The following is a 24,873-nucleotide window of genomic DNA, read 5'->3' as shown; positions in this document are numbered from 1 at the left end:
CCTTGAGGGTGACAGAGCCCTGGCACAGGCTGCCCAGAGAGGCTGTGCAGTCTCCTTCTCTGGAGACATTCAAACCCACCTGGACTTGATCCTGTGCAACCTGCTCCAGCTGCACCTGATTTATGATCTCCAGAGGTCCCTTCCAGCCCTGACCATTCTGTGATCCAAAGCACTGAAAGAAAAAAGGGGGGTGGTGGTGGCAGGGGGAGGCAAACAAAAAAACATTTACATGTCAATACGTGTCCTTTCCTGCCAATTTTCTAAAAAATCAAACCAGAACTACCATCTGCAACCCCAGCCTTCTACACATACACAGGCTGGAGGCATGCAGGAGAAACTTGGCACCCATGTTTTAGTCCACTGGCATTTTGCCCAAAACCTTGATTGCAGATTTTTTCCTCTAACTTGGAGTTAGCCTTTGCCAAGAAGTGCCAGTGTCACAGGTACTTTCAGCTGCCACCTGTCTTCTCGTGACAAAAAGCAAGGTGCTAACAGTTTTTACCGTCTCAGCTCCTTGCCTTTCTTGTAAAGTCTTAGAAACATCTGCTTACTATCACAGGAATAACCCCACGCCATTAAAAAAAAAGCAAAGTGAAACGTTCTACAACCCAAGGCAAAAAAACAAAACCAAGAAAAGCCACCCCAGGGTAAAAGAATCCACACTCAGCCTGGACCTATCGTATCTGTATGTGCCACACAGTTCTGCAGTTTAAAATTCATTTTTATTCAGGAAGTGAAGTTAAAACTTGTAAACTATAAATACAAATGCCAAGGTATTACAGGAGATATCCAGAGGCTTTATATTTTTTTAATTTCTCACAAATAACTTCTATGGAATTCAACGTACAGCAGGGAAACCAGTAATTTTTGCATACAATGAAAAACAAGTTACAGAGTTAGATACTATTGATTTGCCAATTCACAGGAATTTCTACCTCATACAAATGAAAGCTCAGAAAACTGTATTTCATCATTCAGTAATGGTACAGCAACTGCCATTTCTAACAGTGTTACCTGCATTAAGCTAGCTGTCTATATCCAGGTGTACTTCACCAGTTTACTCAGTGACATCACAAAGTTTTATAGTATTTTATTTATATACTGTCACCAATATATATAATGTACTGCAAATAGGGCCAAACACTTGCAAAAATGTCAAGTTTTACACAACATTTGCATTAATGTTTTTGCTTTTCCCAACAGCAAAGCAGAGTCATTGTTTTCACATGGTTTTCTTTAATTTGTCAAAAAATCTCACATAACTCCATCTATATCAAAGAAGCAGAAGGGCAAGCTTAACAGCAACTTTCGGGGGTTGGGGGGGAAGGGTGTTTCCATCTTAGATACTACGTTATGTACATCTGAATAAAAATGACCACCAAGAATAGGTTCACTAGATTTATTCAACAATCTTAACAAGTTTCTTTTGAAAGAGCATTACATTCTGCATATCGCTCTCAAGGGATGCCAGGGACATGTGGACTACCAGTATTCTCCCCAACTGAGAAAGATACAGTGTACATAAAAGCAAGGTGTTCACAACAATTACATAAAAACATTACAGTTTACTACCAACAATGAGTAAAAATAAAATTCACTCTCTCTGCTGCTGCTTCAAAATTTCAATGTTAGTCTTGTGTGCCCTTTCCCTCCCCCATGTATTTGTAAGGAACTAAAACGTTACATCTGGTGGACAGCAAAGATTCCACTACACCTCAAATGCAGAACACCTATGAAGCAGAGGAATGTTGGCTTTTTAAACAGAAGCAGATTAAAAAAAAAAGGGTGCAGGACTCCTTCAGTTCTTCACTAGTCTTAGAAAAACTTTCCAGAATACTGCTTCACACTATAAAAAAGAAAAAATAATCTTGCATTAGAATCCTTCAACATCTGCATACTGCTTCACACTATAAAAGAAAAAGAAAAAAGCATGTATTAGAATGATGAACCATACATCTTGCATCAACATTCACAATGACATTTTTAAAGCAGATAAAATTACAAGTTCCTAATATATTTAAAAGTAAATAATTTAAAAATATCAATGGCTAATAAATTATAGGTCTATTAATATATTTTAGGCACATTTTAAGTATTAGTAATCTAAAGAACATTCAAGTTAAAACATTATTATCTGCTATGACAGCCAACATGTTAATAAAGCAAAACTAAGCAAATTAATTCTGAAGCTAGCTTTTATTTGGCAGAAAAGACAAAGTAATGTCAGCAAGGTGTGAAATGCTGCATAACAGCACCAAATAGATTTCAACTTGTCCTGTAGAGGCATGGTCTGTGCCATATGGCAGACTGTGATTTGTTGTCAATTTAGTTATCTAAAAACAACAAAATCACTAGTCTTCCACACAGAACTAGGCCAACATCCACTGAAATCTTCTATATTTTCTACAGGCTCTATGTAATTTATTACAAGTAGTTTTTTGCAGCAGTTTTCACCAGAGAAATGAGAGGATTGCTTGGTTAGGGCGTCTTCCAGCAAGATTAGTTTTGAGAGTGTCTTCATTTTAATTTGAACGGAGAACAGAAGAGAATCAAGGCAGAACTACCACTGGAGAAGTTAGGTTTAAATTGTTACTTAGAACCTGCCTTGTAAAAACTGCATCACAAAAAAGAACAGCTTTAGAGTACACATGTCTGTTTAAAACTGATAGTGGGGATAACATTAAACTTCAACTTGCCTGTTCTGCAGTAAATACTGTGCATTTTGTATCTGGTCCTGTGTTCCCGTAATAGTTATTATCCGATCTTCTGAGCCTTCTAATGGTTCATCGATTTTGATCGAAGCTCCTGATTCATGGCGTATTTGTTTGATTCTCTGGCCTCCCTTTCCAATAATAGATCCTGCCAACTAGGGAAGAAAGCAAAACATTCATTTCCTGACACAACTTTCTCTCTAAAAACAGTTATGAAAATCACAGCAGTGTTTGAGTAGCTTCCGTAAGTTTAGTTTTTAGACTTGCAATGGAAGCTTACTTTACAGCCCCAAAACAACCTCTGCAGTATTAACAGTATAAACGCAGGTGAGAAAACTGTGGAACCAGTTGCTCAGTCGCAAAAAACATGTTACATAGACCATCTCTATTACTGAATTTTAACAATTACTAAAATCATTTAGTGTGTCTCGAAAGTGAAGACACAAACCTAACACTTGAAGAACAGACTTTTGGTCATTTAGAAACATTTGGGTTTTTATCAAGCACCCTAAATACTTCTGATTTACTTGTGCAGTTTAAGAAGAGGCTGTGACCTTTTTTTTTTTTTTCTTCCTAAAAGACAAGCTGAGTGCAAGTCACCTTTACTTACATCTTTGGGAATTGTTACTTGTGTTGTGATGATAGGTCCACCGAGATCTCCATATGAGCCACGCCCCCCTGCATAAGAATAATCTGATTTAAACGTATGCATCAAGCCCTTTAATAACTATGTAATAAAGACCCATAGAAGTCCTATATAAACACTTACCATATCCAGAGCCACCCTCAAACTGTAAGAGAAAGAGAAAAAAACCTTAAATATTGAATAGCCATGCTTCATTAACATATTTTCATCTTAAGTATCATATTTGTAACTCTTGAGCCTATTTTATGCGAAGATGTCCACACCCTGCCTTACTATAAACACAACAGTGTTGCAATCAGAAGCATAATGGAGGGCAGACCAGAAACAAAACGGGTGGGTGAGGGAAAGTCTCATTAACCTCTTACCGTGCCCTGCCAAGATCTCTAAGAGTAAGACATAAAATGACATAAAGAATCCAGCTGTACCAGTTTACCTAGCAGTCTCACTAATTCAGCTGCTGGTAGACAGCTATTGATGTGACCTACTCCTGACCCTTGAACTAAACCAACAGACAAATGAAAAGATCAGAGTACAGCCTTATTAATGTTACCAATACAGCTCAGAAGAGACTCAAGTCTCCAGTTTTGGGACAAAAAGTTTACCCAGTGACTGTCAATCCTCCTCTGTAATCTACATCTTTAGGATAAAAAATCCAAAGCTATTAAGAATAGCTCTGTATCTTGTCTTTTGATTCAGATTATGCTACAATCCTTTGTATCTCAGAACTGATCATCATGACATGAGTCACTTCTGTTCTGCTAAAAACACGACTTGGAAGAACTGCAGTCCATTGGAAACACCTACATTTGATCAGTTTGTGAACCACTGTATCCCATGGGAGGGACCCCACACTGCAACAGAGCAACAGTGTAAGGAGGGACGAACAGAGACAAAGTGTGGTGAACTGACTGCAAACCACCATTTCCCATCCACCCCCTGCATCACTCATGGCAAGAGTAAGTAGAAGAGCTGGGAATGAAGGAATGAAATTAAGCCTGGGAAGAAGGGTGGGGGAAAGGTGTTTTTAGTTTTCCTCTTTGTTTCTCACCATGATATTCTGTTCTTAAGTAGCAATAAGTTAATCTTCCACAAGTCTACTCTGTTTTGCCCATGACGGTAACCAGTAAGTGACTGCCCTGTTATCTTGAGCCACAAGCATTTCCTTCTTACTTTCTCCCCGCATCCATCTGAGGGGGAGGTAGGGTGGTGAGGAACAGCTGGGTGGGCACCTGGCAAGCAGCCAAGTTCAACCAACCACAACTACTTGTTTGCAGAAGTTGTAAGGCTACAACTTTTCTCAGATTATTTACCTGCTACCTTTTCAGAGTATCAAAACGAAGGCTACTCAGACCACAGGGTTGATCTTACCCTCTTGTCTCTAAGCTATATTGTGTACTCACATTATTTAGCAATACAGGTTGTAATACAACATAATAGAACTTGTGGTAGAGTCCAGAATACAAGAGAATGAAGGACCCTGCTTAAGACTTAATTCAGAAGCTGTTCAGAACAGTGTACTTCACACCACAGGTATATTCCTGTTGATACTTGCCAAAGGGTCCTTTTTTAGGCTAGTATGTTTTAAAGACCAATCCTTTCCTTTATCATTCATTGCTGCCCACCCAGACTACAAGACAGCAAACGAACTTGACAGATGAGTTAAACAATGACATTTGCTGTACTTATGCAAGCAAAGAACTGAGGTTTAGTATTTGGCAGCACTTTGCCATCTTCTAGACAGCGTGGACCTGATGAACTCCATTAACTTCTCTTGCCAAAACCTATCCGATCAAATGGTGTATTTTCAAAGACATTGATAAGTGTAATAGTTTATACATAAATCTAAGTAAGAAGCTCTTTTTAGTATTTTCTGTCTGAAATATGAGAAAACACACAAAGTTAATACAAAAACGCATATCCTAAATGTAGCATCTACAGTGCATCAGTTATGGAGAAAGTTACTATTTACAGTACAAAAATGGGGTGTAAAAAAGGCACAAAAAAGCTCCTCTCCTTTTGGCTGTGGTGCTGCATACTTCCATGTTTCTATCACCATTACCTGCCTGCACAGGACACGCTGCCGATAAATTTTAAGTCAGGACAGCTTTATGATTTTCAGCAGGTGCAAGCTGCCACTGACTACACTCCAGATCAAGAAATTCCCATTATCACTTAACCTGTTCAATAAAACAGTTTTAAAAAAGATTGAGCAAACTCACCAACTCTGGTGGCTGCATGTCATCACAGGCATCCACGTGACACTGCATCATCTTCCAGACACAACGTAATATGAAGAAAAGAGTAAAGAAATCTGTATTAAGTGTATGTCATGCAGACTTACAAGTAACTTGTCAAGCGAATATAATACGTACTGGTGTACAACAAAAACTTTAGAAGTGTGATTTAGACCACTTTTAAGGCTTGCTCCCTTTAAATTTCACTTTAAGGAAACCTTAAGTGGTCATATTCACTTTTTCCCCTCTTTCTGTCGTGTAAACAGGTGGGTTTTTTTCCTCTAACAAAGAAGGTCAGACAGCTAATGGCAAAGCGAAGCTTAAACAAGCTTTTTTTTCTTCTTTTAGAACACCTTCAAGGGTTACTATGTATAAAAATCTTTATTTCTGCCACATGCTAGAGAACCAAAGTTTAAGGAGATTAAAATAAGCAACTATCAGTGATTATCTCTATACCAACCGCAGGTCAAGTGGGAAGGCCACTGAGGACACTGCTTCTCATGTTCTACCAATTCATTTCCATATACCTCATCTAGCCACTAACTAGACTAACAATCTGCTGCCGCCTGACTGTATTAGAAATCTCATTGTTTTTAAAACATCTAGTATATAGCATTGCTTTCTTTCAGAATTCTACAATTGCACCAATTTATATTGATTTGCGCACTTGAAAACCAGCCTCTCAAACAGGGTATCTTAACATATGTAACAGAATACGTCCCTATACAGATTCATTTGTGCTAATGACTACTGGTACTAGAATAGAGACCAGATGACACACTGGCTGAATAAGGAATAGTTTAACTTTTACATCTAAAGAAAGAAAATGCATGCAGTCCTAACTGATGTAAAATTTTTTTACCATCATCTTCTCTGGTTTTTAAGGCAGAGCTAGAAGTGAAATTGTTACGTTCTTCCAGCATGTGCGTGGATAAATAAAAAAGCTGTCATGACATTCTTCCTTTACTGGGTTATTACATGCTTGTGAGTGTCCTATCTCATAAGCATCAAGAGCTTTTTGCATTTTTTAACTGTATGTGCCTTTATTCAAGTGTTTATATATCAAAGACACATGTATATACATACATGTACAGAAAAGCTCAAGAACTAGGAGTATTTGAAGGCACAAAAGCACACTAGAAGTCTGAAGACACAGAATTCTGTGAGAAACAGTCCACTTAATCGGAGACATTCTGATTTAAGTCTCCACTAATCTAGATTTCAAAATTTTTAGTCCTCTGAAAACATGATCAGTTAAATTGAAAAAGAAGTGAGGGGATAAAAGACTCTATGCTTGTCCACGTTACTTGTCCACCCCTCCCACTTGTTATCTGTGTGTGTTTATGTATCTGAAAGACCCCTGAGAACAAGGTATTAAAAAAAAAAAGAATACTGGAAATACATTCAGGTTTTTTTCAGCTCTCAAAATAGCTCCTATGGTCCACAGGCTTTTGATTTGGAGTAGTTACACACTGAAATATAACACTCTTCACAGAGGAACAACAAAAGTCTGTCCTTCAGGAAAAAGCTTCAAAAGAGGGATTATAAACCAAATAAATTCTTTCATTAGCAGTGCATAAACAAACTACAGCTGTAAGCCCTGTTAACAGACAAGTACCTTAAGTGGGTGACTCTACACCGGCAAGAGGAATTAACACACCTTTTAAAATCAAAATGGGTTTTTCTCATCTCAGCATTTGTAAGACTGTCAATACAGTTTTATCTCTGAAATTCCACAAAATTCACAATTCAGCATCCAGTTTTAAAGGTCCCGAACTACTCAGTCTTTCTGTTGTTAGTAAAAAATGAGAACTAGCAAAAAAATAAAATTCTTTACTGTCCTTATCTCAGCTGGGGTAAGAGCTGATTCTCTTTAATAGCTGGTACAGTGTTGAGTTTTGGATTTGGTGTGAGAATAATGTCGATAACATGTTTTTTAATTGTTGCTAGGTATATACTAAGTCAGGGACTTTTCCGTTTCTCAGGCTCTGCCAGCGAGAGTGCTGGAGTGGCACAAGAAATGGGGAGGGGACACAGCCAGGACAGCTGACCAAACTAGCCAAAGGTATACTCCAGACCACAGAATGTCACACCCAGTATATAAACCGGTGCGAGTTTGCCAGGGCCTACCAGTCACTGCGCGGGGACTGGCTGGGCATCAGTCAGGAGGTGGTGAGCAATGGTACTGTGCATCACTAGTGTTCTTTTCTCCTTTTCCTTTGGATTTTATTCTTCTCCCCTTCTCCATCCTTTTCATTACAATTATTGTTGTAATTGTATTTTTTATTTCATTTCAGTTATTAAATTGTTTTTATCTCAACCCTCGACTTTCACATTCCTGCCTGGTTCTTCTCCCCATGTCTCTGTGTAGTGGGGGAGCGAGCGAGTGGCTGTGTGGTACTTAGTTACCACCTGGGGTTAAACCACAGCACATACATTCAGCATTTCCATGATTTTTGAGATGTTCATCTGAGAAAAGCATCTATTCTTGCCTTTTATTGTATCTATGTAAAAGAGCACTTCCACTTTGAGAGCAGCTCTTCCCATTTATTGCTTAGTTCACAATCCACAAGGATCTTGTTTACTCTACCTTAAATGTTTTGCTAGAGAATGGTTTCTGTGTGAAATGAAGGGCAGCACAAGAAACCTTACATTTCTGCCATAACATTTCCAGCTCTGGCCTCACAATCCACATTAAGACTTCCTATCTGCTTACACAATTTAGGGTAGTATGATCATGATTAACTGAAACTAGAAATTAAATTGTCTTTCTTGGGAAGTAGTCCTCACTTTAAAGAGGCTAAGATACTTGGTCATAAAGGAGACAAAGCCATGAACACTTTCACCATGAAGATGAAATAAAATTGCTTTTTGGAAAGAAAAAACAAACGGAAGTGACTGCATTTGTAGGAATTAATGATAAGAAAGCAAAGGTTAACCTGACAAAAGTCATGCTAAACAGAAGGCAAAATGGATTTTTTTAATTCTAGCTGGAATGGAATAAAAATAGAACACACTACTGCCCCAGAGCCAAGCTAAGTAAGCCTGTGCTCAACCAGATACTCAAAAAACTGAGCACAGTTTATACACTCTAGCACTGGCTTTGATAGCTGCAAATGTAAGAACACAAAAACTGAGTTTGAAAACGGGTAAATACAAATAAGGAATACTGGAGGTGTACTTGTACTCGGTTCTTCCAGTTTCTTAACATGCACAGCAGCATGAGGAACAGGTTTCTTAGGTAACTGTGTGCAAATCTTTTATTTTAGTATTTCTAGTTAAGCATGTGACATTCTTGCAATACACACTTCCAGTTAATTTTTACTCCCAAGGAGGAAATGTGTAAAGCCCGTTTAGGTAGTCTTATTTCACAGCTCTTCTCCACTCCTTCCTCGTCTATTCATTTAAAAGGAAAAAAAACCCAAAAAAATCTTGTCTCACTTGTCAGCTTAAAGAAGGTGCCAAACAAAGACATAGGAGAAAAGATTGTTACTGTAGCTATTACCTTCCAGACACATGATTTCTCTTCCCAGGAACCTTGTATAACAGCAGATGACTGCTGGGAAGTTGCACTTCAGAATATAACATGGAAGGGTACCTTTAAGTATTTTTTTTAAGCTTCTATATACTACGAGAGATTTTTTTTCCCTCAGCAAGTATTAGCATTAATATGGTTGAATATATCTAATTTAATTAGGACTCAACTTAGCAGTGGCTCTAGCTCTGAAACATTTGGAATTACAGTGGATTTTTTGCAGACACAGACACCAGCAAATAGACAGAATGGATTCAAAAGAGCAACCACCTTCCAGATCAGCTAGAGCTCTTCAGAGATACTGTTCTATGATCTGCATTATTCTATCTATACTTGTGTTTTCCAACATTAGTGTTAAGAATGTTTGTATGAATCAAAGAACTTCAGAAAACAGTGTTCTGACATGTTTTCTTTATCTGAAAGGCCTATCAATTCCTATTTCTGTCATGTGATTGAAAAAAAAAAACTATCTTAAAAGACAGTCAGTGCAAGACAGCAGGGAGGAAAGAAAGCAAACGATCAGACACCATCACATCCCATTCCTGCACAGGAAGGAGTATTTGTATGGACAAAATGTTCTGGTTCTATCACCAGAACCATGCATGTCCCACGCAGAAAGAAGTATATGCGTTCAGCAACGGTATCTTCAGTCAGCATGCTAACTGCGCTTATAAAACATAAGGCAAATTTTAAACTCTTACCATGCCATCATAACGGTCTCCTGGTCTGCCCCTTCGGTCATAGGACATAAGATCTCTAAAACAAAAAACACAGCAGCATGTGAATTGCTTTGTAAGCTCCTTGATTTATTCCAATGTTAAGGTTTCATGTTCATGGTTCATGCACAACTTCATTACGAACTACTATAGCCAAGTACTGAATGAGATAAAAGTTTAAGTAACCTTGCGTAGATCAGAACAGTGCAGCAAATAACTAAATTCCAGTATTTTTCAAAATACTCTGGTCTAATACGTACTCAATCTTCATAGAATCACAGAGTATCTCAAATTGGAAAGGACCTGTAAGGTTCAACCAGTCTAACCCCCTGCTCCTCTCAGAAGCCTTACTAAGGGAAATTAGCAGGTTTTATACTCATGCTAAAAAGTCTAAAAACATGCGTGAAGTGCACCATGAAGGTTCAAAACCAAATGGTATAGAAAAGAAACAAGTAATGCCTTTAGTTTTTAAACTAGCATCTTTTCAGTGAACCTCATAATTCTGGGAGTCTGGCATGCTTTCAGATTTGAGTTCAGCCACAAAAGAAGTCAAGATGCCAGTTTAAAAGTGGTTCCGTTGCATGTAAGGGGTCCCAATGGACCAAGGGGAAGAAGGAGGGTTAAAAATGAGGGAAGAGGGAATAAAGAAAATGGGTTGGTGAAACATCAACACGTCAGGTCAACACCTTTGCTTATTTCTGCCTGTGCCCACCCATCTCTTATGTGCACAAAGAGCAGCATCTTGCATAATCATGACCAACATCAAGAAACACTGGAAAAGTGAACATAATTCAGGAAGCTAAACACAACGTGAGTTTTGTCTAACACATCTATGCAACAACTCACCCGCCACGAGGAGGTGGTGGAGGAGGAAGAGGAAGATTACGAGCTCTGCTGCCACCTCTACCACCACGACCTGGTGGAGGTGGTGGAGGTCCTCTGCGAGGGCTCATATCATCGTAATCTCTTCTTGATGGAGGCATAGGTCGTCCACCACGGCCAGGGGGCATTCGATCAAAACCACCTCTTCCACGCATTGGAAAGCCTACTGGACGTCCCCTTCTATCATCAAACATCATTGTGAAGCCACCATAGTCATATGTTTCATCATAGAAATTGGGATCATAAGGCTGGGCCCGCCCTTTAATCGGAGACTGAAACATAAAAACAAAAAACAACCCCGCAAACTGAATTAGGACTATTACAATTGGCATATTTAAGTAATATATTAAATATATAAATATGAATTTAAGCATTTGGAACATGTTCTTGATTTTTCAGTGCTGGCAAAGAGGAGATGTGACCTGTTTCCTTTGAACTAGGTTTCTGTACAGAAAGTGCTGTTACCTATACATGGCAGAAAAATTTTGACTCCCTTTTCAAATTTTGCATCTCAATGAGTAATGGCCCACTAGTACAAAAAATTGCTTCCCTCCTCCATAAGGTGCACCCCAATTCTAGGAAACTGAAATCGCTTCAAAAGGTGGTAACAGTCAATCACTTTGTTACTGGAAAAGTAGGAAAAAGAGAAACTGAAAGATGCTTGTTTTCATCCAAATGATCCCTAACATTCAGGAATGCTAATGAAAGAATAAAATAAATTTATTATAAACATTACCTCAGAGATAAGATCCAAGATAATCTTGATACATTCAACAACTCTGTCAGGTTTTCCACCAATAAGCACCACTCTGTCAGTAGAATGAGGACAACACTCTTGGAAGAGCTTAATGGTGGTCTGAGTGTTCTGTTGAAGAAAAATAAAAGACCAGATTGTCTAAAATAACTATTATAAACAACTTTATAAAGCCATTGAAACATTTTTAAAGAAACAGTCCAAAAGACAATTAAATTCCCTGCCATTTTAGATGCATGCTTGCTTCAGAGTTCTCACAACAAATTCAATTTTAAGATTTTTTTTTTTTTTTTTTTTTTTTAAGATCTGTGCTGACATAATTTCTATGGAGAGGACAGAAGTTTAATTTTCTCCTCTCATTTATGGCTCGTTTACACCATTATTTAAATACCAGCAAAAGGACCACATATCCTTGTGACCTCAGAGGTTGTATTAACCTTCACATGTCAAGAAAACATGCTTTGGGTGCAAGAGAACGAAGCTACTAGAATTATGTCTAATTGTCTTGCCCTTCTCAACCGATGCAAACAGCTCTCAGCTTATGCCTGAACTGACCTGAAATTGCCTCTGGCACAATACCAAGACAAGACAGAAAACAGAAGTGTTTTAAGTTCACAAGAGACCATTAGCTTTTCAAAATCTCATTCCTTCACTGAAAGAAAACAATGGTCTGCTAGGAAGTAGAATTAAGAAAAGATTATAAAAAGAAATCCCTTTTTCAGTAATATTCAGACATCTACTGAATTATTATCTGAAGAGTTTGTGGAGATGCATTCACCCTAAAGCACTTTGCATGTCCAATCACACAAATCTAGTCTATGCAGCAGCTCATTCCAGGAGTGATGAATGCCATTTTAATTTAATAATAATAATAAAAAAAAGAAAAAAGAAAAAAGAAAAAAGAATCCTTCCTTTCAAAACATTACCAGAAATACTGCTTAGAAGCTTGATAAGTCCTAGGCTTTATCATCAACAACTACTTTACTCCTGAGTGTCTGCAAGAAAGTTGCTACTCACAGAACACCAAAATCATGTTTGTATTATGTTCTGAAGGAACTGCTGCACAGAAGATACCTACACCAAATCTCAGAAGAACAAGAAACAAGTACCTCTCTAAGTTCTTTAATTTTAGCACCCTTGACGCCAATAATTCCTCCTGCCAAACTCTGGTGAATGAGAAGTCTTAATTCGCAGTCAAAGTCGCTGCCTTTGTAGTGTTGATACTGTAACAAAGAAGCATGTGAAGAAAAGAGTAAAATATTAGTCACATAAATATTTTAAAAAATGGGGTTTTGTTAATTTTTTTTCTCCAAACACAATGGTATGATTTATTGCTGAATTGTAATTCTCTACTTCCTTTGATGGGATCACAACTATTTAAGCACCTCACATCAACATAAACTGATGTCAAAACAGTTTTTGTTATTTGTAACACATTACATTGTACAACTACCTACAAAGGTTTAAGAAGGTATCGAACAGTGCAACACTCTACTTACAAAGCCAATGCAGGATACACGTTACAATAAAACTACTTCAAAATGGGAATGAAACAGGTCAGCAGGCAAGTATTTTGAAAGGCAGAAGACTGTTTGAAATGCTTAATAAATAGTTACTGACTCTGTCCCCTATCAAAAAAATGCCAACATGTAGTTTGAAAGCCAAAACCCTTCTTTAAAAGGCTTTTGGTTTCATTTTTTCATTTCCTGCACTTAAAAAGCAGCAAATCATCTAGAACCATCTTGGTTTAGAAGCTGATTTTTACCTCTAAAAAGAAGCAAATGTTAAGAGACATACCTCTTCTAAAGTAGGGATAATCTTCTTCAAGATTTCTCCAATTGTCTCTATATCTGCACTTATACTCAAGATTCTGTTGGAGGCCACCATGTCAGACAATATGGAGAAGGCGGAAAAGAAGAAGTAAATTTTTTTCATCATACACAGAATTCCAACAAGATTTACTATACAGAAGAGCATACAATTAATATTCCCCATTTAAAGTAAACCTGTTTGCTCAATTTACAACACATGCATCTTTGGTTTTGCCCAACATATATGCATGATAAATTTAAGATTAGGTAGGTCTTGCAGAGAGAAAGACAGAATGGGCTTTTGGAAGGGCTCAGATTAAGTGGGCAAGAAATTGACGCAGAACTGAAAGAAGTGAATATTCATGTTCCCCGCCACCACTAATTTAGGATACCCTCGCTATTACATTGGTAAAACCGGCACACCTTCTCATAGAAAAAGTGGGGATATGCAAGTCGTGAACATTGTATCTGGAATAAGGTTATGAGACCAGTTAGAAATCAGATTACTAATGGGCTCTCCAAGAAAACAAATACAAATGTAAAACAAAAAATAAAAGACAGAACAAATGAGAAGTGAAGGGAAGTGAACCAGAGTTAGCATTTCATCAGAAATAATTATGAACAGGCAATGTTGAGGGGAGCAAGGTGGGCCACAAAGACAGAGCGAGAGACTATTTTGAAACAATTTGATTTACAATGCAGCAAATATGCAACACTTGAAGCTGTGCTCCTTCCATTGAAATAAAATTAGTGGATTGTTTGGGTGGGCAACTCACGTAAAAGTTCAGTGACAAAAAGACTTAATGGGGAAAATAAGACAGAAAACTTGAAAAAAACAATACACCGTCTATAAGGGGATACTATTTAATTATATCAAAGGCAGGTAATAAAATACATTTCTCTCTTTCTAATCAGGCAGTGAGGCATAAACTGTTGGGACATACCGCTCGGGGCCACTGCTGTCTGGGACTGAAACACTGGCATTGTACTGCATTGGTCATTGGCGTTCGTGGATGTTGGCATTGGGCATGGGCATTCAATCAGAAGTTGTCAAGTATGGTACCCGTTTGGCAACGAGCACATTTTTGGGCATAGCCAACCAGGGTTTTCACATGGGCGTTCAGGGGCGGATGGGCCAACGTCATGGTGGGCAACGCAGGGGCAAGTCGATCCAGTACATGGGCAACGGAGATATATGGCCAAAAAAACAAGGAGAGGGAAAAGGGGGAAAAGCAATAAATTTTAATTTAATACAAACTATACTCATTACTCTCAATTAATGAAACAAGCTTAAGTTGTTCTGAAGACTAACACAATAACGGATTGCTACACCAACTGTGGCTTAACAGTATGGACCTTAAAAATGAGTCACTTGATCTGACTAAACTACTTTTTACTTTTAGCATATGTTTCAGTAGCAGGCTGGCTCATGAGGGTAGACACAAAACCTGTTGAGACTGATATTACTAGAACCTCGGGCAAATTGGGAAAGCTAGTTTTCCAGACCAATCTAAATTATCTGGACTTAGGTGACATTGATTTACTTTTAAAAAAAAAAATAAAAAAAAAAAAAAAAGGAAAAACCAAAAAGCCATCACAAGAAAAACACCCTAAAAAAAAATCCCAGCTAGCTGCCAAAGTTACTGATTCCTGACCATTTAAATTTAAACCTGAATTCTAGCTGCGGTAGTTTATGAACTTAGTTGGAACTGATCTGTAATGGTATATTGCCAAATCTCATGTTGAACAGAGTCTTGATCGGAAAAACTGTTGAAATTGTTGCTGATGTTAAGTACAGGAGTGTAAACAAATGGAGTTTAAGAAGCGTTGCCAAGTTTTATAAATACACAACATTAATGCTGAGCATGTGTCTAATCACAAGAGTCAACCCACTGTAATATGTGAATAGGCAAGTAAGTCATGACCATTTAAAAACACCTCCAAGTAACAGAATAGAATGTTCTTTTACTGTTCTATACCCGTATTTAAATCAAGCAACCTTAACATTAATGCTTTTGTGCTTCATGTGCAAGCTGTTGAAGAACAGATGGGACTATTCTGTTTGCTTTTTTAAAGGAAGTTAAAGAATTGCTCTATCACTGGGTTATGCCAGCCACTTGCAATGGTTTTAGCAGTACTGTAACTGAATCACACATACGGGAAAGGTACAATTAAGGGGTTTAAGCTTTGTCAATATTTCTAATTAGGATATTTACTTGCTTGTAGTGTGTAGTTTAGTGGAATCCTATCCAAGAGCAAAGAGATTTAATATAAACCTCTCTTCCCACGTGAGTCAAGTTGGGTTTCAATTACTAGAGATTGAAGAACTAAGTTTAACACTCAATACAAACTGCCTGCAACTAGACTAGTGATGTCTAGAGTGGAATTGCTGCCATTTCTAGAAATGCACGCAATCAAGCTTCCGATGTAGTGCTCTGAAAGAATTGGTGTTAAATTAGTTCAAACTCATATATACTTACGTCTGTACGAAGTGCCTTAATATTTTTGCCACCTTTTCCAATCACTGCTCCAGCATTCTGGAAAATAGTTTTCAAAAGTTATGTTCTGCCAACACAGCACACACTATGTTTTTGAACTCATGCCTAAGAATAGTAAATCTGCTTCTGCATTACCCTGTTGGCCTGGGGGGCAGGGGCGGGCAGGCACTGCTTTTGAAAGGTTCAAATCAAACTGAAATGAACTGATATAGTTTGGCCTTGGAAAAAATGACCAACAGCTCTTACCACTGAACTTAATAAAGAGGATGATGTTCAGTTTTACAACCAGTATTACAATTCCAAAAGGAAGTTTCTAGGCAATTCTGCTTGTGTTAAAGCAAACTCATATACTATCTCAGCTCTCCAAATTATACTGTATGAATGTAATGTAAGTCAATGACTTCCCTAATTTATTTGATCAGCTTTCTATTTTTTATAAATTTAAGGAGTATGTTTGCAAATTCCACTTCTGCGTTCCAAGCATTTCTTAATAATTTCAAGTCGTAATTCTGTTTATACCTCTGTAAGTTATCTGACTTCTAAGAGCAGTATATTCTGAAAAAGGTTAAAGCTGACATTAACCACTAACTTCAACTTTTTACAGTAATAGGAATAAACTAGCAGATAGTCAAGAGTAATTGCAAGACTCTTATTTTTACCAGGTTATTTCAAGAATTACATGCAAAATTACTGCTTTTATTACACAAGTGATATATTATGCTAACAGCATTCAACACATTTTGCAGTACCCTATCTAACTTGACTACTGGTCAGAAATGTCACGAAAAGTTAAGGTAACATTCCCCCATGCCAACACAAAAGGCTGAGATACTTCAAGAAGTACAGCTCATCTGTAACAACTGGAAACGCTAGAGGCAATTCACACATAGCAACTTTACTGTAACTGTTTACACTTGTCAACAAAACCATTGCAATCCCTGAAGTATTACTCCCACGTTTCTTCCTACTGATATGTTTGAACAAGTTTAGTGCATGTCTTTGGGAAAGTTACCAAAATCCTAAGGAAGTTCTCATCTTACATTTCAAATTTAATTTACAATCCCTAGCTGATCATTCTCTAAACTGCTTCCTTTCCAAAGACTAATATACAATCATTCCCCTCAAAATAATAACCTTCTATGCAAATATAAAAACACCATATAATTTCTATCGCTCTGTTTTCAGCAAGTACATATTTTAAGAATAACTGTATTAATTCTCAGGGACTTAGCATTTAAAAGAACGACTAAAGGTAATTCCACAGCAATATACTTTTACTAGAATTCATGCACACTTAAAATTAGTCCTAGTATGTTATCTCATATTAAATAAAGTAGATATTCTTTTAAACATACATCCCAACATACACTTTGTCACCATCTTGAGCAATGCTATAAGCAAAACCAGTAGAAATGTAAGAGCATACTTTGCTCTGAAGCAGGATGCGTAATTCAACCATCTCATCTGTGTTCCGAGATCTTTTGAAGGCCTGCTCTTCCTCCATATCTTCTGCAGGACGTTTGCCTGTAGAAAGGTCCATAGGGGAGAAACACAAGCATTTATTTAACTTTCTAAGTTCTAACAAAGTGGAAAACATGCAGAATTTATGCTCTGTATTCTTAACACGTTCTTTTCTATTAGCCCAGTACTAATTACTGATGCCTACTCTAAGCAGCCATCGCACAGAAACAGGTCTTTACTTCATCAGCTTATGTATCAACTAACTACCGAAAATCCATTTGACATCTATGAACTATGGTTTAAGTGAGAATGTTACACAGTCAGAGAGAAATTCATAACACACTGTCTAAAGCAGTGCAGCATCACCCACTCAGTATTTATTTATGATTTACAATTGGGAAAAACCTTTCAGGCAAAAAGCTCAAACGAAACTTGTCCAACACTGAAATACTGCTGGAATAATACTACTTCAAACACTGTTTAATGTTTAAGTAATTTAGTAATGATGCCCAAGAAGTTTTTCATGAAGCTCTTTAGAGGTATTTCACATATAACATAAACCTGCGCTAAATGAAATGCTATTAATGGATATGCCTGATAGTATTCTTACATATTCACACTTTCCACACAAGTACTTAGATCTACCTATGACATATTTTTAAATCCTTAGTCATAACTTTCAGCTACTTATCCCATGTTTAAAACATGCCAACAGAATGATTATGCATTTATGCTTTGAAATAATAAGTCCAATTAAATATGAAAAGATTTAATGTGGAATGCAAAACTACTGCCGATACAAACAACTGATACAGTTGAAGCATTACAAAATATTTAGCAACACTGAAATTTAAAGAGTTTTTTTTCTAAAAAGAAATAGTCCTTTAAAAAATTTACCATTTGTCTCTGTGTTGGTAAAGGTCTCTTCCTGTTGTTCAGTCTCCATTGCCTTTTTTTCTTAAGTGGACAGGCAAAATCTGTTGAAGAATAAAAAAGCTGGTACATATATTTTGTGAAAAGGTAAACTGTAACATCGTGTTAAATGGAAAAAGCAAGAAGAAATGCCTGCTTCTAGAACTTACCACTATTATATATCCTTGCAGAGAAAAAAGTCAAGTATTCTGGGCGGGATCAAAATCCAACAGCCTATTGCTTCAAGAGCCTATGAAAACAGCATAGATCAGTTGTGACTGCTTGCTTACAGCTCCAATTCTCACTACAGCCAAAATTCAGAGGTTTGACCTGAGTTGTTGCCGCAAAGTTTTTGATTATAGAAGAGAAAGCATACTCAGGCCAAACACACCACTAAAAAAATATAAGTCTGTAAACTTACATACAAACAATTACAGTCTGAACTCTATTTTTTGGGCACATAGCTAGCTTTAAGTAGCCACATTTATTAAAAATTGATTTCAGGTATTTCAAGTGAACATTCATCCAGGCCCCTCTTTTCGACATCTTATGATACATGCCTTGGATTTGCTTTCTGAAGGACACTATGTAACAATCTGCTCCGCTGTTCAGTTCTAAACAATTTAAGCTAAAAAAAGTCCCGTTACGGTAACTGTCAGCGTTAAGCATTAAAAATTCTCTACCAACGTACTAGTTTGCATTTTAGCATGCTTTCCACTCAAGTATAATAGATGAACAAAAGACAAATACCTTCTAGCCACACTGGAAAAAAATCTTTTAAAAATACCACCCTCTGTAATTACATATAACTTTCTGCACACAGAGCCAAGAGCCTCAAAAGCAGCTGATCTTTGCTGTGAAATTTATCTGTAAATACTATTAAGTCACATTAAAGAGGTCTAGACCAAAGAAATAATTTCGTGACTTACACTCTTTAAGAATGTGTTCCTACAGATATTCAACCTACTCAATCATATTTCATCCCTGTATTTTATTAATGTTCACTGCCTTGGTAAGTGGTAATACCACTCATTCTGATATCCATGAAGGAAATAAGAAACTAGGTGCATCTAACGTTTCCAACATACTCTCAGCCAGCTGTTAACTTGTAGTTGTTGCCCCATTTGTACAGGCTTACAGCAGGCCCTTGCCTTCACAGTACACACTGGTCTTTCCAGCACTCAAAGTGAGCTAAACGACAGCAGAAACTCAGGCAGACACTGCCAAAACACTGAGGGGCGCGGGGGGGGGGCGGATTTTTTTTTTTTACAGTTTAAATAGAGCTTTTGGAGCCGTTACTCCGCTTCCAACGACCCCAACAATTTTGAGGCTGCGGGGAGCGAACCGCAATACTGTTCAGGGCTTAGCCTCCCCTAGTCCCATGTATTTACTCCCCTAGCCACGTGTACGTAAGGTGCTCTCAGTTACAGCTCTCTACTGGGTAAACGGAGCTCGCGGGATTACATTGACTAATCCCGTGTTTTTATAAACACCTGAAGGATAAGGCGGCCACGAAAGGCTAGAGGCGGCATCAGCTACCGCAGGCCCAAGAGCTGGTAAACACCGACGCGCCTCAGCCCCGCTCCCTCCGGAGCGCGGCGGCTCTTCCCGCCCGCCTCTCTCTCCCTACGGCCCCCACGCCTCCAGCCGCCGTCACGGCCTCCGCGGCCCGCCCGGCTCCTGCGCGGGGCAGCGGCGGCGTTACGTAACCCCGCAGCCCCTGGCCTCACCTACCCGGCGGCGCGGACCGACAAAAATGGCGGCCCCTGTAATGGCGCCGGCCCGCTGCTAGGCGGAGCCGGGAGCGGAAAAGCTGCCGTCACCACCACCACGCGGTCGCACGGAGGTTCACTCCCCTCTGCCCAGGGACACACAAAGGAGGCGCGCGGCGGCCCTGGCCCCAGCGCGGCCGGCGCAGCGTGACAGCCACCTCGCCACCGGCAACAGCGGCCGGCTGAGACGCGCCACCTCCATCGGCCTCCCAGGGCCGCCTCCGCACAGGCCGAGGCCGACAGCGCCCTCCCCTCCGCCCGCCATAATCCCCGGCAACTCGCCCCGGGCACAGAGTTACCAAGGGCGGGCGCAGGAAGGCGGCGGCCGGCGCTCCCCCTCCCGTAGGGCGCACCTGCCAGCGCCGCCGGCCTCCACCGCGCCGCCCCGCAGGGAGCCATGCTGGCTGGGCCACAGGGCCTGGGGCCGTCCGTAGGGACTGCGGCCACCCATCTCGCCTTCCCCTCGGGGCGGGAGCGGCCCTTGGGGCCCACAGACTGCCCTCAGCCGCCTGAGAGGCTTGCCCCAGCATTAGTTGAGGCGGCGACATCCCTGTCTCCTCCTTCCCCACGTAACGTTCGCCTTTTTCCACCACCGTCGCTGCGGGAACCACGGGAGCACCGGGGCACGGCGGCGGCAGTTCCCGGGGATTAAGGCCCCGCGACCGGGCAGGCGCAGGTCTCACGCATCGCTGTGTCAGGCAACTGCGCTGAGAGGGGCACAACAGCAGCTCTGCGGGCCTCAGCAAAGCCCAGTCTGGCCTGTTCCCCACCCCACCCCCCCCACCCCACCCCGGGTCTCCCAGCGCGCGAGCAGCGCCCCCTCCTCGCTGGCCCCAGCCACACCTCGCCGCAGGCTGCGCGTACCTGCGCCCGCCGCCGGCCCCACCGCGTACGGGAAAGAAAGGGGAGAAGCCCCCACGGCCACCGCGCACATCCACCAGCGCCACCAGGCGATTGGTCCCAACACCTCCCCCATCCGCGGGTCCGCCGCCGCCCCATTGGGTAAGGCCCCTGCCTGTCAGGTGTGGGGGGCGGTTCCCCACGCCACCTCGCCCTCCGTGAGGGCCTGGGCGAAGTAGGCCTGGCGGGGAGAAGGGCCGCGCTATCCGTCGGGCATCGCCGTGCCGGCCGGTCTGCTTACCTGCTTGGCAGGAGCCGCGATGGAAGCGGTGCAGGCGCTGGGCGGAGGCGGTAAAGGAGGGCGAGAGCGGTTTCAGTCGTGAGAAGAGAAAATGGCGTCTGCAAAAATCCCTCCTTCTGCTCGTTGCCTGGTGCCGGGGGGGGGGGGGGGGGGGGCAGTGGGTGGTGGCTCTCGCGATGGTTAAAAGCGCGCGCGACGCGCGCCTCCTATTGGCTGCTGGCGTGCGCAGGGGTTTTGGGGAACTGCGCGCGAACAGTGGCCGCGCCCTCTCCCCGTCCGCAGCGCGCGGCGGTGGGGGCTGGTGTGGCGCAGTTGGTGCCGCGCTTGCTCTCCCCGGTAAGTGCGGGCGGCTCAGCCGCAGGCGGCGCGGGGGAAGAGGGCTCGGCCTCCCTGAGGGGTGCGGGGTGTGACACCCCAGCCCCCCGTTCTTCGCCTCGCCTCGGGGCCCGGCGCGGGGGACAGCGCCGCGCGAGCGCGCGGTTGCACTTTACTCTGGTTTACCCTTTGTGCGGTGTCCTCTGCGTGGTGGGGCTCTGTGGGAGCTTGGAGGCAGGGGGGTCTTTCTTCGCTGCAGCTTATAGTGACGATGAACCAACCGCAAACCTCTGTTTCTGAACTGTTACAGTACTTGCAGTTTTCGTTGAGCTCCTCGGACACCCATTCTAAGGGGTTACACATGATCCATACGCAGTCAGGCAGCCTCATCAGTGTTCTGCAAGCGGTCCATATGCAGGAGGTGAATGCATCAGTAGCAAGTTTGCTATTGATACGTTGGCGCTCTCGAGGGGCAAGAGACCTTTGCAGAGGGATCTGGATAGACTGGAGCACTGGGCAGTCATCAGCAGGATGAAATTTAACAAGCCCAAATGAGAGATTCTGCACCAGGGATGGAGTAGCACTGCACACGAGTATGAACTGGGAGAGGAGTGCTGGAGCGCAGCCCTGCAGGGAGGGATCGGGGGGTGCTGGCTGCCACAGGCTCAGTGTGGGTCAGCAGCGTGCCCTGGCCGGCAGGAGGGCAAACCGCGTCCGGGGGGGCATCAAACACAGCATGACCAGCCGGTCAGAAGCGGGGATTGTCCCGCTGTACTTGGCCTTGGTGCGGCCTCACCTCGAGCACAGTGTGCAGTTCTGGGCCCCACAGTTTCAGAAGGGTGTTAAGGTCCTGGAATGTGTCCAGAGGAGGGCAACGGAGCCGGTGGAAGGGCTGGAAGACATGTCCTGTGAGGAGCGGCTGGGGACTCTGGGTTTGTCTGGCTTGGAGAGAAGGAGGCTGAGGGGTGACCTCATTGCTCCCCACAGCTTCCTGAGGAGGGGACGTGGAGAGGGAGGTGCTGAGCTCTTCTCCCCGGGATCCAATGACAGGACACATGGGAATGGTTCAGAGGTATGCATTTCTTTATGGAGAAGGTGGTCGGACAGTGGAACTGGCTTCCTAGAGAGGTGGTCAATGCCTCATGCCTGTCAATGCCTTAAAAAGAGGCATTTGGACAATAGCCTTTATTTCTTTTAACTTTTCATCAGCCCTGAAGTGGTCAGGCAGTTGGACTAGATGGTTGTTGTAGGTCCCTTCCAACTGAAATACTCTTATTTTAAATGTGCATAGCTACTTCCTAAACTAACAAGAAGCTACAGGTTATTAGCCACTGATGTTCCTGTGATAATGACTGCCAAGACCTGGTGCTATTGCAGCCAAACCCTGGGCTGGGTCTCTAGGTAACAGTGATATTTCAAGCTAGCTTTCTGTTGTCAGTTACAAAGCTTTCATCCAGTTAAAGTGGAGAAGTCAGCCCTGTGGTACAAGTGCTGAAAAATCCCAGCTTGGTTCTGTTGTAGTTAGGGTCTTTTAATAACAATGCTGATGTAATGGGAGAATAACTTTTCAGGTCAATTTTAAAAGTAAACAGTGTTAACAGCAGTGCCCACAGAAATAAAACAAAAAAACAGAGGACGTACATGTAACAACTGCTTTTGTTGTTTTCATTCTTTTTTTCATCTATCTGCTTTCCATCTGTAACAAAAGGATTTCAGTTAGGTGTTTCTAATTAAATCAACAGAAAAGGGGATGTCACCAAGTAGGATTGCTCATATAAGTCTCTATACTTTACTGCTACTCCATGATGACACAAATACACGTACTTTTTATGCTGATTGAAACTTCAAATATTGGAAATGCATGTATTTTTAGTATCTGTAGAAGTGTTTTTAATTTAAATTGCTTCTATTTTGTCACACGTAGAATAGCAGAACTTTGAATTGTGACCAGTTTTTTATAAAAAATGAGCAGACTTGTTATAACATTAGCTGTTGTCAGATGAGTAAATATGTCTTTTTTGTTCTAGGGAATTCACTCTCTTAAAAGAAGATGTCTACATCTAACATTGCAGCAAAAGTGGAAAGTTGGCTTGCATCAACATGGCATGTTAAAGTTCCTTGGACATGGTTGGAAGCATGTATTAATTGGATCCAGGAAGAAAACAGTGGTAGTAATTTAAGTCAAGCTCAGATCAACAGGCAGGTATTTGAGCAATGGCTTCTTACCGATCTAAGAGATTTGGAATATCCCATTTTGCCTGACTGTATCTTAGATGCTCCCAAAGGAGAGTTGTCAGGCTTCTACTCTATACAGATTGACTCACTGGTTGATGTTAGCCAGCCAGCATATTTGCAGTTGCAGAAGCTAAGAGGGAAAAGTACTGTAAATGAAGAAGTAACAACTAGTACTCAGGCATTTCAGAAGCCCTGGGAAGCAATGCCTACTCGACTGCTGATGCTGCAACTGACTGATGGGATACATCAAATTCAGGGCATGGAGTATCAACCAGTGCCTGTCCTCCATAGTAATCTTCCTCCTGGAACAAAAATCACTGTACAGGGTAATATTGCATATCGTCTTGGAGTCCTTCTGCTTAAACCAGAAAATGTGAAACTGTTGGGCGGTGAAGTGGATGTTCTTCTGAAGGAGTATTCTCAAGAAAGAGTCCTTGCTATGTTAATTGGAGAAACTGAAAGCCCTAATTCTGTTGGGTGGGCTGGTCACAACCAAATTGTTTCAAGGCCTGTGGATGAATTCGAACAAAATACAGGCCCTTCGGATGAAGAGCTTTTAGCCAGTCTTGGTGATAGTAATGAATTTACTTTAAACAATGAAACAGCTTTAGAAAGTGGATATTGCAGTGGAAGCAACAATTTTAGTACAGCCACAGGTTCACTGACTGTGTGCAATGGAAACGCTTTGCTGGGAGAATGTGGAAGGCCTTTGCCTAGTTCAGATGAACAAGTTTCACCTCCCACAGAATATGATGATGGCTTTTTAAATGACTTTCCTTTAGAGGATGACTTTCTTCTGGAAGAAGAGATGCAAAGAGAGCCGGAAGAAGTGCCGCCAGTGGTTGTGAACAGAAACATAGGTTTAATTACTGAGAGGCTTCCACATATATCTAGAAGCTCTTGCAATTCATCTTTAATGGCACTTGTGAAAAGATGATGTGATGAAATAAGCCTGTAGACACTATAAGCAAGCAAAACACTTTTGGAAGAACAGTATTTGATGGATATAGAAATAGTATGAGTAGCTTTTCACAGCACAAGAGCTTACCTCAGACCTGCAGTTCTACAGATTTTTCTTTGGAAAAGCCTCCTGAAAAAGGCAGAATGATACATACCTAGATGAGAGCAAAGTAATCTCAGCCCAATTCTGACAGCAGGCGGTTAGACAATGATCTTCTGTTTTTCTCAAAACCAGATCCCAACAGTTCAGCAGAACCATGATTCACAACCTTTCCTTGTAGAGCAGCAGA

General features: G+C 41.2%; 2 protein-coding genes across 12 annotated transcripts in view; one reads left to right on the top strand and one right to left on the bottom strand.

The window, feature by feature from the left end:
• Positions 1-703: 703 nt before the first annotated feature.
• HNRNPK (heterogeneous nuclear ribonucleoprotein K) lies at positions 704-21,193 on the bottom strand. 10 transcript variants are annotated; one of them, XM_037372786.1, is made up of 16 exons: positions 21,074-21,190; positions 18,331-18,410; positions 18,146-18,225; positions 17,214-17,323; positions 15,770-15,826; positions 14,234-14,277; positions 13,276-13,348; positions 12,588-12,701; positions 11,461-11,589; positions 10,689-10,996; positions 9,828-9,882; positions 5,577-5,627; positions 3,481-3,502; positions 3,322-3,404; positions 2,697-2,866; positions 704-1,846 (listed from the first exon to the last, which is right to left on the bottom strand). In XM_037372786.1, exons 3-16 carry the CDS (start codon positions 18,192-18,194, stop codon positions 1,816-1,818), a joined length of 1,296 nt encoding a protein of 431 aa, XP_037228683.1. In that variant the 5' UTR covers positions 18,195-18,225; positions 18,331-18,410; positions 21,074-21,190; the 3' UTR covers positions 704-1,815. The 10 variants fall into 10 exon arrangements, with proteins under 10 accessions (XP_037228683.1, XP_037228689.1, XP_037228679.1 ...); XM_037372792.1 differs by having other exon boundaries at positions 17,214-17,311; positions 21,074-21,189; XM_037372782.1 differs by having other exon boundaries at positions 704-1,907; positions 21,074-21,188.
• Positions 21,194-21,291: 98 nt separating this feature from the next.
• RMI1 (RecQ mediated genome instability 1) overlaps positions 21,292-24,873 on the top strand; it is a 15,486-nt gene continuing 11,904 nt past the window's right edge. Inside the window, exons 1-2 of one of the 2 annotated variants that reach the window (XM_037372780.1) lie at positions 21,292-21,409; positions 23,416-23,949. In XM_037372780.1, the coding sequence (XP_037228677.1) occupies positions 23,439-23,949 (511 nt within the window). In that variant the 5' untranslated portion in view covers positions 21,292-21,409; positions 23,416-23,438. Of the gene's footprint in view, positions 21,410-22,377; positions 22,461-23,415; positions 23,950-24,873 lie in introns of those variants that run through there. The other variant, XM_037372781.1, reaches the window with a different exon arrangement.

Source organism: Falco rusticolus, chromosome Z (assembly GCF_015220075.1).
Source record: "Falco rusticolus isolate bFalRus1 chromosome Z, bFalRus1.pri, whole genome shotgun sequence".
NCBI classification, from domain to species: domain Eukaryota; kingdom Metazoa; phylum Chordata; class Aves; order Falconiformes; family Falconidae; genus Falco; species Falco rusticolus.
Note: the sequence above shows the minus strand (reverse complement) of the source record. Positions and strands in the feature narration are given on the sequence as shown.